Source organism: Solanum lycopersicum, chromosome 1 (assembly GCF_036512215.1).
Source record: "Solanum lycopersicum chromosome 1, SLM_r2.1".
Classification (NCBI taxonomy): domain Eukaryota; kingdom Viridiplantae; phylum Streptophyta; class Magnoliopsida; order Solanales; family Solanaceae; genus Solanum; species Solanum lycopersicum.
The window spans coordinates 29,102,117-29,117,910 of NC_090800.1; the positions used below are offsets into that span (position 1 = coordinate 29,102,117).

General features: G+C 33.5%; 1 protein-coding gene across 1 annotated transcript; it reads left to right on the forward strand.

Annotated features, from left to right (window-relative positions):
• The first annotated feature begins 2,060 nt into the window (after positions 1–2,060).
• On the forward strand, positions 2,061–4,567 carry LOC138341806 (uncharacterized). Its single transcript, XM_069293652.1, has 3 exons — positions 2,061–2,619; positions 2,742–2,912; positions 3,675–4,567. Exons 1-3 carry the CDS (start codon positions 2,061–2,063, stop codon positions 4,565–4,567), a joined length of 1,623 nt encoding a protein of 540 aa, XP_069149753.1.
• Positions 4,568–15,794: the final 11,227 nt, after the last annotated feature.

A 15,794-nucleotide genomic window follows, 5' to 3' on the forward strand; every position in this document is an offset into this window, starting at 1 on the left:
AAATTTTATCACCATCAAATCAACAATGACACACAACCAACATCAAGGTAAATCTAATATGTTAAGTACTTATCACAATTCAAAATTAAATTTAACCCTTCTATTCACTTCACTTCACAGGTGATACAAATATAACCACTCCTTTCATGCCAAATCAAGCAAGTGATAAAGGAAAAAACATTCCTTCTACCAGTAAAACTCATCAGCATGACAACCATATAAAAAAAAGTTCCACCAACACAGGTAAGAACTTACATAATCATGTAAAATCCAACATACATGAGTACTTAGTACAATGCAAACATATTCTCATACACACATACAAAAATATTACAGCCTTTGTCTAAATGTACCAAAAAAATGTTCCCCTTATAGAGAAAAGTCAATTGCAAAGCGCATTGCGAAGAGTGGATAAGTATATATTAGCAACCCAAACAATATCACATCTCGAAGATGAACATCCACATTTGAAAAAGCAGCGTAAAATCAATTGGCTATTTAAAGCATTATCTCAAGAGTCTGAAGTTAGAGGTACATCGGAAAACCCTATTCATATCTACATAACTTGAACGTTCAATAATATCAAATTACATTTCTAACATAGCTCTAAAAATATTTCTATATATTGGAATTATTGCTTATAACCTATCTTTATCATATCTGCACGTGCTGAAAGCCATCCCAGAATGTATTTATTGTGCTGCAAAAAGATTGGAACATGAACCTCCAGCATTCTGTTGTGCAAGCGGATATATCAAATTGGCAAACACTGAAGCACCAACAGAACTATATGAAATGTTGTGGCATCTACTCCAGACGCGGTAGAGTTTCGCAAAAATATTCGTGCATATCATAGTATCTTTGCTTTTACATCTTTTGGTGTTAACCTGGATAAGGAACTAGCATCTGCAAAAAAAAAAGGAGTATACACATTCAAGACACAAGGTAAAATTTATCACGATCTACAATCATTGCTACCACATGATAACAATCCATGTTACTTCCAACTATACTTCTTTGATACAGACAAGGAATTGACCAACAGGCTATCGAAGGTGAATGAAGGAATTCTTTCATACCATATTGGAACAAAAATCAAACAGGTAATGGAGAGTAACCCATATGCACAAATATTTTGCCAATTAAAAAACCAAACAAGTTTCCACAATTTTCAACTTCGTATTACTGCAAATGCCTCTTTGGATCAATGAGTGTACAACAGACCCTTGGTAAGTCAAGTAGCAGCAATTTGGGTCGATGTAAACAATCCAAATATACCTTTTGATCGAGAAATAATTGTTCATGAGCACTCAGGGTACAAACATAGAGTAAAACACTATTTTGTATGTTATGACCCTCTTCAATATCCTTTGTTATTCCCATGAGGTGACGGTGGATGGAATCAAGGAATAAGAAAACAGAGCAAAAGACTGCCTCACAGAAGAAGTGCTCACTCACCACCTATACTCAATGATATTCCAACATTCATATCAGCTGATGCAATATTAGCCAACGAGGATCAAGTTAAAATGTATTACATTACGGCCTCTTATAGTAAAAATATAGTCATGTTCTTCACAAGTTAGCAACTGATAAAAATCACATATACTATATAAAAGAATACTACCGAAGGCGAACAAAATACAATTATAAAAAAATACATTTTTCTACTATACCAATATGATAACCAACATAAAATAAAAATAATGTTAATATGATTCCTTTCACTTGTAGAAGTCCGCCATGAGACAAAGGGAAATGTTTCTTGCAGAGAGAACTATTGTTATAAGCTACTACTACGAGAAACAGAGAGGTCAGTATTACTACTACGTGGAAGATTACTACAACAATTTGTGGTTGACATGTACATAAAATTGGAAACAACAAGGCTAGAATATTTCAGAAAGGAACAATCAAATTTTAGAAGAGAGGTTTATCAAGGTATTGTTGATAGTGTCAGCTCGGGAGAATGCAGGGGAGATAGAATTGGGCAAAGAATACTACTTCCATCATCTTTTATTGGGGGGCCAAGAGATATGAAAAAACACTATATGGATGCAATGGCTTTGGTACAGCATTTTGGTAGACCAGATCTGTTTATGACAATGACGTGCAATCATGACTGGATTGAAATCCAACAAGAATTGCGCCCCGGACAAACTCCTCAAGATAGAGCTGACTTGGTAACAAGAGTATTCAAAGCTAAGTTGCAGGATCTAAAAGAACAAATTTTCAAGAAAGAAATATTTGGAATTGTTGTTGCTCATGTATTCGTGGTAGAATTTCAAAAACGAGGACAACCACACATACACCTACTTCTCAAATTAAAAGAAGGACACAACATCAAATCAGGAGATCAGTACGATAGGTTTATCTCAGCAAAGATTCCAGATAAATATGAGTATCCTATATTGCATAAATTAGTGCTCAAACATATGATGCATGGTCCATGTGGAAACAAACGTCCAACAAAAAAATGCATGCAAAATGGACAGTGTAAATATCATTATCCAAGGCCATACAACAACAAATCAATCCAAGCAAAGGATGGATATCCAATTTATAAAAGAAGAATGGATGGAAGAATAGAGATTGTTCGTGGAATGCATATGACAAATAGTAACTTACAACCCTTCTCTGCTTACAAGATACAATTGTCACATATGTTGAGGTTTGCTCAGGAGTCAAAGCAATAAAGTATCTATACAAGTATATATATAAAGGACATGATTGGTGTGCAGTTTATGTTCAGTCTGGTGATGGTGAAAATGCTATTGACGAAATACAAACATTTCAAGATGCGCGATTGGTCTCACCGCCTGAAGCACTATGGAGAATATATGAATTCAACTTGACTGAAATGCAACCTGCAGTCATCAACCTTCAACTACATTTGCCAGAAAAACATTTAGGTACACATATTAATGCATTATAATACACATTTCCTTAAAAAAATAATTAAATTATCAAATACAAATACTAACTCAAAACAAAATCACAATGTTTTACTGGAAAAATCAAAATTTAAAAAATGTCATTGCCTGGGATGGTGTCAAGCAAAAGATGTTGACCGAATATTTCAGAATGTGCTCAATTGACTCTGAAGCAAAAACATATATTTAGAGAGAATTTCCAAAGTATTATGTTTGGAATTCAAAGGTAAAGACTTGGACAAAAAGGAAAACAAGATCTGTAATTGGTCGCATTGCAATCGGTAAGGTGAATGTAGTAATATATAAAATCATACGCATTGATAATTTTTAAACTTACTAATTAAAACATATTGATTATATTGCACAGCTAATCCTCGAGAAGGGGAAAGATATTATGAGCGGTTGTTACTAAACAATGTAAGGGGACTATTGTCATTCAACGACCTACTCTCGGGCAATGGCAAGCAATGTCAAACCTTTAAAGAAGCAGCCAAAGAAATAGGGTTACTTGAGTCATACAACAGTATATCAGAATGTATGAGAGAGGTTGTTGTTTTCAAAATGTCATTCGCTCTTAGAAGTTTGTTTGCTACAATTTTGGTTCATTGTAACGCAACGGATATTAGAAAACTTTGGGATACTTATTATGAGGATATGTCAGAGGACTTCAGCAGGCTATATGGTAACTCACACAATACTATACTACAGTCTACTCTGAATAGTATTAATAATTGCTTGCAGAGTATGGCAAAAGCATAGACATATATGACATTCCTCAACTAGATCACAATTTTCTCGAAGTTGGTTCATCAGAATGTAGAAAAATAATTGAAGAAATGTCCGTGCAAATACCACCAGAACATATTGATGCACAGTCACAATTAAATCCAGAACAACATCATGCTTTTACAAAAATAATGAAAACAATCAATGCTGGAACAACTGCAATATTCTTTGTGGATGGACCCGGAGGAACTGGAAAAACATACCTATACCGTGCATTACTTGCCAATGTTAGATCAAGAGGTATGATAGATTTGGCAACAGCAACCAGTGGTGTAGCTGCTTCAATCTTACCAGGAGGACGTACAACACACTCAAGGTTTGAGATTCTTATTCAAACAAGTGAATCAACTATGACAAACATGTCAAAGCAAAGTGGTGTTGCCAAATTGATTAGAAAAGCAAAAGTGATTATATGGGATGAAGCACCAATGGCCAAACGACAAACAATAGAAACAGTCGATAGGAGCTTCAGAGACATAATGGACATCTATAAACCATTCGGCGGAAAAGTAATGGTTTTTGGAGGAGATTTTCGGCAGGTGTTACCAGTAGTTCCTAAATCAACTCAAGCAGAAATTGTAAATGCAAGCTTGGTCAAATCATATCTCTGGCCTTTGATGGAGAAGATTCAATTTACTAGAAATATGAGAGCAAGAACAGATCCAACATTAAGTGAGTTCTTACTTCGAGTGGGTAACAGTGATGAACCAATAATAAGAGAAAATTTAATCCTCCTCCCAGAAGAATTAACAATCAAACATTCCAAGGATGAAATTCCAGAAGAATCCATGATAAAAGAGATATTTCAAAACCTGCAAGAAAATGCTGACAACAAAATATGTCACTGAAAGAGCTATTTTAGCAAGCAGAAATGACCATGTGGATAAAATTAAAAACAAGTTAATATCTCAATTCCCAGGTGAAAGCAAGATATTCAATAGCTTTGACTCAGCAGAAGATGACACCAACAATTATTACCAAGAAGAATATCTAAATACTTTAACACCAAATGGTCTCTCACTACATAGGTATTGAACATAATGCATTACAACTTACAAGAGGCGGAAAAAAAATCGATTGATTTTGACATATGTTATTTAATGCAGGTTAGAATTGAAGGAAAATGCTCCTATCATGTTGCTAAGGAATTTGGACCCTTCAAGTGGCTTATGCAACGGCACACGAATGATATGTCGAGGTTTCTCTCAAAATGTCCTGCATGCAGAAATATCAAGTGGTCATTCTGCAACAAAACATGTATTTCTTCCAAGAATACAACTATCACCACTAGAAAATGAAGGATGTCCATTTAAATTCATTCGAAAGCAATTCCCCATACGCCTTTGTTTTGCAATGACTATAAAGAAAGCTCAAGGTCAAACAATTCACAATGTTGGTTTGTATTTGCCCCAACATGTTTTCTCACATGGTCAATTGTATGTGGCGCTATCAAGAGGGATATCTATGTCCACAACAAAAGTACTTGTCCTAACAGAGCAACCCAAATGTCAAAAAGGAACGTACACAAAGAACATCGTCTATAAGGAAGTTTTAGGTACGATAACCTCCTATACATATATGGTCATTCTAACATATATAATTAAATATTTACATATACTATATACTAACAACATTACATTGCTTCAAATCACAGGTTTAGAAGACGCAAGTAAACCTATACAAGCATAATGGGTTTATCAACAACCCACACTCTACAATGCGTTAGGGTCATTTTCAAAATATTCCTTTCATTACTATTATCAGCTTTATTAACACTATATTCTATTATAATGTTTAAATATTAGTATTATTAACAAATAACCGTACTTTCGTACTTCTATTTAAACACTTCTTATTAACTGCATGTTATTGTGACTGATTATTATTAAATGCATCAAACCTTTTTCACTATACAACATCACTAAGACCTCATGTAATCATCAAAAGAATAATAAACACAATGTACGATTCAACCACATCAATAACAATTCACCCAATCATTAAAACACAGATTTACAAGAAAAAAATTCATATAGAATGATATTACTTACCATAGCTCACACGTGCAAAGCACGTGTCCCTGACTAGTAATATTATAAGTGGAAAGTTCCAACCTCAAAGTTGAATTATCATTTTACCCCTCTACTAAATCAAAATAAATCAATTTATTTTTAAATATTAATATTTAATAACATATTGGTTGAATATGAAGTCCAACAACTACACTCAAATTTTTAGTTATGACATCATAATTATAATCATAATTAATTAGGTTAAATTAAATTAGAGTAGAAAACAATAATTATGAAACTCGTCGAATTTTTAAATTAACATAAATTTATCCACCATGAAACAAGAATTTATTAAACTCTTCGAATTTTGTGATTCTTTAAATTTTGAAACCAAAATAAATTTATCTATCATGATTCAATGTGCCCCATTACGAAATTGTGATAGGCTAAAAGATAAATATCACTATAAATACCAGTTAATTGTTTCCTAGTTCATCACATGTTTTTCTTTTCTATCATCTACTATTCCCTTTTCTTATTCCTAGATTATAATATGAGATACATGTCGTCAAGAAGCTAACTAGGGAGAATAACAAATAACTTCATTCTGAAATTAAAAGAGAAGTTTTCTTACAATATAGTTTAACAGTTAAACTTAACAATATAAGATATGACATATATATTCCTTTAGATCTTTTTTATGTTAGATAATGCTTTTGAAGTTTTTCTTTTTTATTTTGAAGTTAACGTATAGTTGTCCAAAATGGATTCAGTTGCAATCCATATTTTTATGTAATTATGCATTATTTGCATTGTTATGATTTTTTTTAAGTTATTATACTTTTAAGTGTTATTTAATTGAGAAAACTTCTATTAATACATGATGAGTTTGATAATACTTGAATAGTTTAAACAAAATATGCTTTTGTTTAAATAGAAGTAATTTAAATAAATACATAATAGTGATGTTAGGGGAAAATAATAATGATTTTAATATAACTCATACTACATATATATTCGTGGGCCTCACATGCAAAGTAGGTGTCGAGAACTAGTATTAAAAAAGCGGTTGCCTGTGAATATGCTTTTTGCTGCTATTTTGTTACATTTCTAATGCACATTCGTTGTACTTTTGTGAATATGATATTTTGAAATTGATGAATTGATATTTTTGTTTTCTTTTAGTTGACTTTAATATTCATGGGTTTTGAATAGTAGTTGAACTGAGTCTATTGTTGAGATTATCGGGAAAAAATTATGGCTTTGGTTAGTAATTGTTAAAATTACTAAATAGTAGTTGAAGCAAAGGATTTGACCCTTTTTTTTTTCTTTTAATGTAACTGCTGAAATTACTGAATTTTAAATGTAACTGCTGAAATTCAGTACAAGTACGAATATTACTGAATTTTTCATAGTAATTACTGATAAATTGTTGTAATATTTATAGCACTTACTGAAATTTTCTGCAGCAAGTAAGAAAGTTGTTGTACATCCAATAATAAATCTACCAGTAACAAAACCACTTTGATTATAAAAGATAATTTTATGAAGCAAAGGGTCCGAAAGCAATGATATATCATCATATCATACATTTATATAAAAGAGAACCCTAGGCCTGCCACACCAATAATTTCCTTTTAAATTTATTTATTTCCAAAACTAACCTTGCTCTTTCATGAAAAGATGTGATTTTTATGAAAAGTTGTTGCTTTTATGAAAAGTTGTGACTATTATGAATAGTTGTGACTTTTATTGAAAGTTGCATCTGTAATAATAAGTTATAACTTTTATGAAAAGTTGTGACTTTGGAAAGGTCATACCCTTATATAAAAGTCACAACTTTTCATAAAATTCACAACTTTTCATATAAATCGCAGCTCTTTAAAAAGTCGCAAGTCTTCGCACCTCTTTGTAGCTTCAGGGGAAGTGTTAGAGACTAGCTTAAGGAGCAAAGTTGTGTTAGCATTAGGAGACTGCATTAGGACTATAAGTGTTGTTGTGTAGTGCTACTAGTAGTTCACTTACAAATTAGAATTCAATTAAAACTCTCCTAAATTATAACCTTCCAATAGACAATAAAAGGAGGTATTGTGCAATAGCTTTATATTCGAAATATTCATCAATAGTAATCATCACTCTTTTTCCTTTATGTACTGTGTTTTTTACAGATACCATATCTATATCTTCACTCTCATATCCTCTCTTTTACGTATATATCTTAAATCGAGATTCAGCTGGGAATTTTGTATAGAAGTAGACAAGTTCAAGAGTTGGCTCCGTCTCGAGCACCTCAGTCATCTCACTTTACATATTAATGCCTCTAGCTTCCCAACGTGTTTATTAAACTGCTCGTCTATGTCAAGACTGTGTTGGTCGACGAGAGACTACCTATATTTCTCCCCGTTCCACTTGTAAGCTTTTGAATTCACTATACGGAGATTTCATATATTTATTGATTATATTGTAGACTAGAGGTGTACTGATGACATACACTAGGGATATTAAAGGTGTATGTGATGGAGCCAACACTCATGTCAGGACTTAGAGCGCTTTTAAATTGTGTTGGAATTGCATGGGGGATCAACTTTTTAGTCTGTTTCTGTGACATGTCATATCCAAGGTCAGGTGCCATGGTCTATAGAATCTGAGGATAACATAATATTTATTAATGAGATTTGAGGTGGTGTTAGCTAGCCTAGAGGTTTTGAGAAGAACCCTAGAGACTTAAGTGTTCGGGTTGACCAAGATCGACACTGAATACTTAATGCTACAATTTCAAATGCGAAAAAATAAAAGAATTTGTCTACTTCATCCAGTGTTGGAGTTGAGTGTAAAAAATTTATGTGGATGATTAAAATTAATACTTGTTATTGTTGTACTAGATATAGGAATTTAGTAGCTTCTTTTGTTGTAACTTCGTCTGTTGCTACTGCATTGGATAAGGCAAATTTCATATATATGAAACCTAGAGAAATAGCTCTTGATCGTGAATAGCAAGGGCTCTTTAGGAAGGGTCATGCAGAAGAAAACACCAATGCTAGATAAGTTATAATGATGTAAACATTGATCAAGCAGGTTTTGGATAGAAAACTATCTCTATTCCAGGTTTTGGACGACAATTTCTCCTTCTATTTGTGTTTTAAAAAAATACAGAATGGAAGATCTGTTGACACTAAAGGCAAAATAGAAACCATTTCTCACGACAAGCTACATTAATTTTTGAAACACCTGATCGTTCATCGTTGTCTCAGCCATCTAAACTGCCTGAATTATAGATATTTCAGGCTAATCAAACAAAAAGATATGTTCAATACATTCTTATATGACTTAAAAGTAAACAAACAATGTATACCTCCTCCTTCCACAAAAAAAACTCCAAATCGGAACCATTATACAATCATAGACCTAGAAGCTATTGACAACACAAGGTGCAAAACATACACAGAGTATCATAACACTAATATCCAAGAAGATAGAAAATAGATTTAATATTATGAAAATTCCTATTACTGAAAAAGGAAATGATCACTTAAAGTCCAAAGATAAATCCTTCTTTTAGAGAAAAGACATGATGTGATGACATCGTTGTCAACAAAAAAGAGGGAATTTGTACCAAGAGTTCGCCGGGCAACAGATTGATATGGTTTCTTCAACTCCATTCTTTAACCTGTTGGAATGGCATGAAGCCATGATTTGTCAATTTAAAGGAGGGATCTGAATGCGATCATACAATTGAAAAAGGCATTAATGTAACAATAATTAACTAAGTCATATTTTAAGGGAAAGTCTGAAATACCTGAGAGATACCATTTGTAGGCTAAGAAAAGATGCACACATAATTGACAGTGTATAAAGTTTAAACTCTTTTACTTGCCGACGATATTGATAAATCCAAACCTAACCATAAATGACCATCAGTTTACGTGTAAATTCTCAAGAGCCTGTATTAACCCACTCTGCTCTCAAGCCAACAAAAGGGCCAACTATGGCAAAGTTTAAATAACAATTAACTACTATGTTTTTATGTTGATTTTCTCAGCCCGCCGCAATCGACTCTTTTATTAGATAAGATCGTATGAGAAATTTTCTGAATTGTGTTTTTCCTTATGTATCTATTACCAAGCTACTGTGTATTATATATCAGTAAGAGCAGCAGTGAAAATGTAAAGAAAAAAAGTATGTAACTAACTACTGCTGGGTTACAACAAATATTTGTACATGTATGTTTTACAGCAAAAAGGGAGAACCTAAACGAACTGCGTCTAAATTAAATTTGTTGAATGACGCACAGATTTTAAATGAGCCCAATCGAGATTTACTTCATTCCACATTAGGTCCCTTTTTCTATTTTTCTCTTCTGAACATCGTCTTGTACCTTAGTGGTCATTAGTCACCGGAAACATATAACACTAAAACTCACACACAATGTTGCTTTAAGAAAGATAAATGTAATGACATTATATGTCATAGAATTGTAGGCTAATGTTCAATCACGCAAAAAAATGTATAATGAAAGGGTTCATTCATTATGGAAAACTCAAGGGGAAAAGTCAAGTGCCTTAAGGGATTCAAGCTTAGATTCGAGGTAGGTGATAGTTGTGATTACATATGTGTGATATATGTTTATTTTGCTTCATTATGATGCATGTATGTATGCAATGTTGCATTATTGATCACACTAATTGTAAATGAGTATGAACGAATAACTATATGCCATTAATCACTTCTACTTATATATATATATATATATATATATATATATATATATATATATATTGTGATTGTGGCATGTTCAATGGATTGAATTTCCACGTTCTATCATAAAGTTTGGATCGGATTGCCCCATTTCAGCATAAAACTTTGGATCGGATTGCCATGTTCTGGCATGAATATGGGATCAACTTCCACGTTCGGTGCACAAATAATTTTGGTTAAAGTTCCATGAGAGGAAAATTATATATGGTTTCATGAGAGGACCAACTACTAGACATACTCATGATATGTGAAATTCTTGAAGCATATGATATTCAATACTGCATGATTATGTTGTTGTAATTACATATATGTGTTTCACTTAATGGGATTGTCGTGTGATCCTACCAGTACATTGTAGTTATATACTGATATTGCACTTGTTTTATTTTTGTTGAGTACAAGGCATCTTATGGTTGTTACTCGTAGACCTCAATTTGTGATTATTGACTGTTACCAGATTCAAGGGTGAACCAGTTCTTTGATGCTTCAAGGGATCTCTCTTGTTTAAGTCCACTATCTTTGGACTCAAACTATTTGTTTTGTTATTTAGTTTAGGGGTTGTATCCCTTAGTTTTCGACATGTGATGTTAGAGTTTTGGTATATTGACTTTCATGTTCTACGGGTTGTATTTCCGCATTCGTGTTAGTTCATTTTTCTTATTTGACTTTCAGAGTTTATGAGAACTCCTTGATAAATAATTTAGTCATTAAATCTTCTTTCGTATCTTTAAGTTCCTTTGTTTTTGGTTTAGTTATTTTTTTGGGTTGTAGTAGTGGTTCTCCCACTTTATAGTTAGTGTGGGTGCCAATAACGACAGTATGGGTTGTAACAAATTTGGTATTAGAGTCCTAGGTTCATTGATCTTATTGTACCAAAATGAGTCTAGTAGAGTTTTGCGGAATGGTATGATGACGTCCATATTTTCTTCGAGACGCTATTGGATTTTAGGAAAAACATACTTCTCTATACTCCTTCATCCTATGACTTGAATCCAATTGATATCTTTCCTTCTTCTCTCTATGGTCCGAACTATAGCAATAATTAAGGTATCACCATCACTAGCAAGATAGAATGTGTATAGATTACCGATAGTAGAATATGGTAACCATTCGGAACAAGTAAACATTCTAACCTATTGCAAGGTGCATCGACTTTCTCTAGGATCGATCTAAGGTCTAGTTACCATCAGTTGAAGATTTAAGCGGTTAAGAATTAGGTTCAACCAAGTTTTATGATTGAAATTAGCAATTTTTGGGGGCTTGTTAGCTACTATTGTCGCTTGTGGTTTGAGTTGAGTCAAATTGGTATATCCTGATTCTAATTAGTATCTCAACGAAGTGAACTAGATGTTATTGTCTTGGCTAGAGGGATACAAGAAAGTTAATTGGAACTGAGAAGGTTCCTATTGGTAATTGTCCTTAGGGGTTTTATAAGGCATCAATAAATAGTAATAGTCGTCTATGGAGGTAACTAATAAAGTAAATTGGACCGACCTGCGGTTGTAACTTGGAAAATTAAATGTGAAGGGTGTTACTTGAATTTTTTGATATGAATATAAGTGTACAATTATGTTTGTTTGCATGATGATATGTGCAATGCGTTGGCTTTAATGTTGAAATTGTGCAAGTTGTAGCCGTTTGTATGTCATGAAACATGTTGTGAAAAACAAAGTCATCACGACATTAGGTGCAAGGGTCTAGATAAATTACGATGTGGTTCGTAAACAAGAAATATGTACATACTTTGCGACCAACTAATTATTGTGTGAGAGTCTGGGTGTATCCTGGGGATATGTGTGGTAGTGTTGAAACAATGAAAAGGGCATTTTAAAATGTGTACATCATTGGATTGACCAGGGGTAGACATTGATTATCCTAGTTATGAGGATTATTTTAAAATTGCTAAGTAAAGTTGCGAACCAAAGTGAAATTTAGAAAAGAAAAGAACACCAGAAAATTTTATGGTAGGGGTTCTGTTTCCGTTGAGACCGTTTTTGGGGGGGATTTTTTCCGCCAAGGCGAGGCTACCAAGGAAGGATTTCCACTGCCAGAGAGGAGTAGAGTGACAAAATTTAAACCTTGTCTCCTATGTTTTCCAGTCATTATTATTGACCCCGAACTATACCGAAATAATCCCATAGTTTGATTCAATGTTTGCCAATCAAATATAAATTATATATGTGTTAAAATTGTGGGGAACCTAGGAATATGAGGAGGAAGTCAGTGAGACCATGGAGACCAGGGAATTGTCAATGCAGGTAGAGGAGTAGGGCATCCGGGCAAGAAAGCAGTTCGTCAAGATGACATGGCTCAATCATATGCTTTTCCGGGTAAAAAATGAGTTGAGGTGTGATGCAGTGGTCACTAGTGCTACTCTAGTCAGTGCCTGGATGGATATTGTTTTGTGTGATATGAATTCTACTTATTCTTACTTGTTTGTTCAATTGCCTTAGGATTTTATTTTGTTTGGGATATACTTGATTCCCTCGTCCATGTTTCTACCCCAATTAAAGAGTCTGTCATAGTCATCCTTGAATATCGTGTTTATCCTATTATGGTTATGTATTTTCAGACGTGGGTTGATTTGGTTATATTGATGCTACTAACTTGATATAATATTAGGCATGAATTGGTTGTCCCTTCTATTATACCAGGCTTTATTGTAATGCTAAGTTTGTAATTCTAGAGATCCCTGGTAGGAAAAGATTGGAGTGCCAAGGGGTGTAAAAAAGATCATATCCTCTATTCAGGTTAGAAAAATTTTAGGGAAGGACTGTTTGGCATAATTGCCTCATAATCTGGATGTTAAGGTTGAATCTCCCCTCCCTCCCCCCCCCCCCCCTGATTGAGTCTATTCATGTGATGTTAGAATTGAGAGAGCTTAAAGCTCAAATCAAAGGGATTTTCTGTAAAGGTTTCATCCGTCCTAGTGTTCCTCCGTAGGGTGCTCCTGTCTTGTTTGTTAAAAAGAAGGAGGGTAGTATAAGGGAGTGGTGATTTTATCTTAAACCGTAAATGTGTGGATCGATATTGAAATGTCAAGCTTATGGATAAAGAAAGTCCAATTGACTATACTTGGGTGAAGGTAATTGTAGTATTTTAGTAAGAAAATGTGTCTAAAAAATTAGTCTAGTCCTTTTGAATTTAACGGGAATAGTTGAGTTTCAGGTATCATGTCGATGAAAAGCTTGACTTCGTAGTGATAGTCAAGGTTGACTAAGCGTAATACTAGCAAGAATGTGTGATGGATTATTGTGGAATGCAAATATATAATAAGTTTCTTGGTTAAGCGAATTTTGTATAGTGATGACAACTTGTGAATATCTAAGGTTGTGGATTTCTAATATCTGGTGAGTAACGTAGTTGTATGTGAATTTTTAAGAGTTGGTGGACACCACCCGAATATAGTTTAAGGAGATATGTAAAGTGGGATTTAATACTTCATTTAGATAGATGAGAGAATAATAATATTGTATTGATTGCACAGGCTAAAGAAATCACTTTTGAGGTGTAGATAATTAGGATGAAGGTCATTCATTTTATTGTGACTATGGTAGTAGTGTCACAAGTCCATCAGATTGGTTATAAACTATTGAAAAAGACTTGAGAAAGGATTGTACAGACACTATCTCGAATGTGATGATAAGTGTTTTTGTTTTGTTTTAAGTTTTATATTGATTAATAGGGAGTTCTAAGCGAAAGATATGTGAGATATATGGAGATGCGGTTGATGATAATCGAAGATCCATGAATTCATAAAATCTTTGACATATAAGCTAACGTTGATAGATAAGGGAATTGTGTTAGACGATTGAATTTACAATTCAAATTTTTCATTGAAAGTCTACATTTGGGATAATATACTTTTTCAAGGTATGAATTTCCAAGGTGTAAAATGATCAATTGTATTAGGAATTGAGAATTAGAATGGACTTACACCTAAGCTGGGTTGTAAAGTTTGTTACTTTTGATTGTTAAAGTATCTAAGAAGGTTTCCATTTAAAAAGTGTAGGTTCAGAGTAAAGTAAATGGTCGAAGTGTTTACGATTGTTGTTAGTATTGAGAGTGTTGGCTCAGTGGAACGATTTGAAGACTATGTGGATCCAAGTGAATGGAAATAGCTGGTATCGACTCCTCAAAGGAAACCTTTTATGTTATTCGATAAATTCCTATATGACCATTTATTTAGTTTTGTACATGGTTGGGAGTGTGATGTACTAGCTATGCTTACTTGTTTTCTCACTTTTGTTGGTGGATCCCTAGTGGAGGATCATGTGTACTAATCCTGCAATGTTCTCTTGGTTGAGTTGAATGATTGGAAAGATTAGGTTAATTCAGATGACACATTTGGCGTTGTCTTGGAGTTGTTAAAATTGGGTCTACATGTACCATCTTGCTTAAGATAATTTATAGAAGAGCTACCAAGCGTACGTATGGTTGTTCGATAATCTTAATATTCATCTTGTCGTCGAGGTCATGTATAAACCATGCATGGTGGAATGTGGGGATCATTGGGTCAAATTCTACTGTTCTTAAGAGAAAATATACAATTATTTAATATAATGTTTCAATGGTGTTGCTTGGGGTTTTTTTATGCTTGGACATATCCCTCGACGAGGAATTGTATTCTTTTAGCTTATGCTTATGGAAATATATGTTGTGAGATGGAGATGTTGATAAGGAATATGATTGTTTGAATATTATGAGTGTGTTGGTTGGCCCAAATCCACCTCTAATTGTAGTGAGTACAGAAATAGAATTTTAATGTAGTTATGTGAGAAAGGATTCACCCTGAGGTTTGTGTGGAAGTCCATGATAATATTTTGTAGACATGTTTACGACCAACTTTGGTGATTATTGAGATTAGCTTTGATGTTAGTTAAGTGTACACACAACAATAATTATCACTCGAGTGTTGTGATGACTTCGTTGAGGCATTGTATGAAAGGATGTGTGGGTATTCAATTGATTGGTTTGGAGACAGAGACTATATCACTAAGTGAGACTTCGTTTTGTTAAAAAATACCTTATGTATGAAGATGAACAAATTGAAATTCTTGATCTCGATGTTCGAAAGCTAAGGACATGTAAGACAAGTATCCCCTATTGTTCAACGATTAAAGTACTACTCTACCCTTACTTTAGCAAGTCTTCCATAGTTTATAATTTGGGGACGAGTGATGGTTAAATTGGTATCTATTGTAACTATCAGATTCTGTTTTTAAAAGAAAAGCCAAAAGGAAAGGAATTGGCCGCATAAAACATTTTGGTAGTAACTTGGAATTCCTAGCCTAGTCCAGATTTAGTT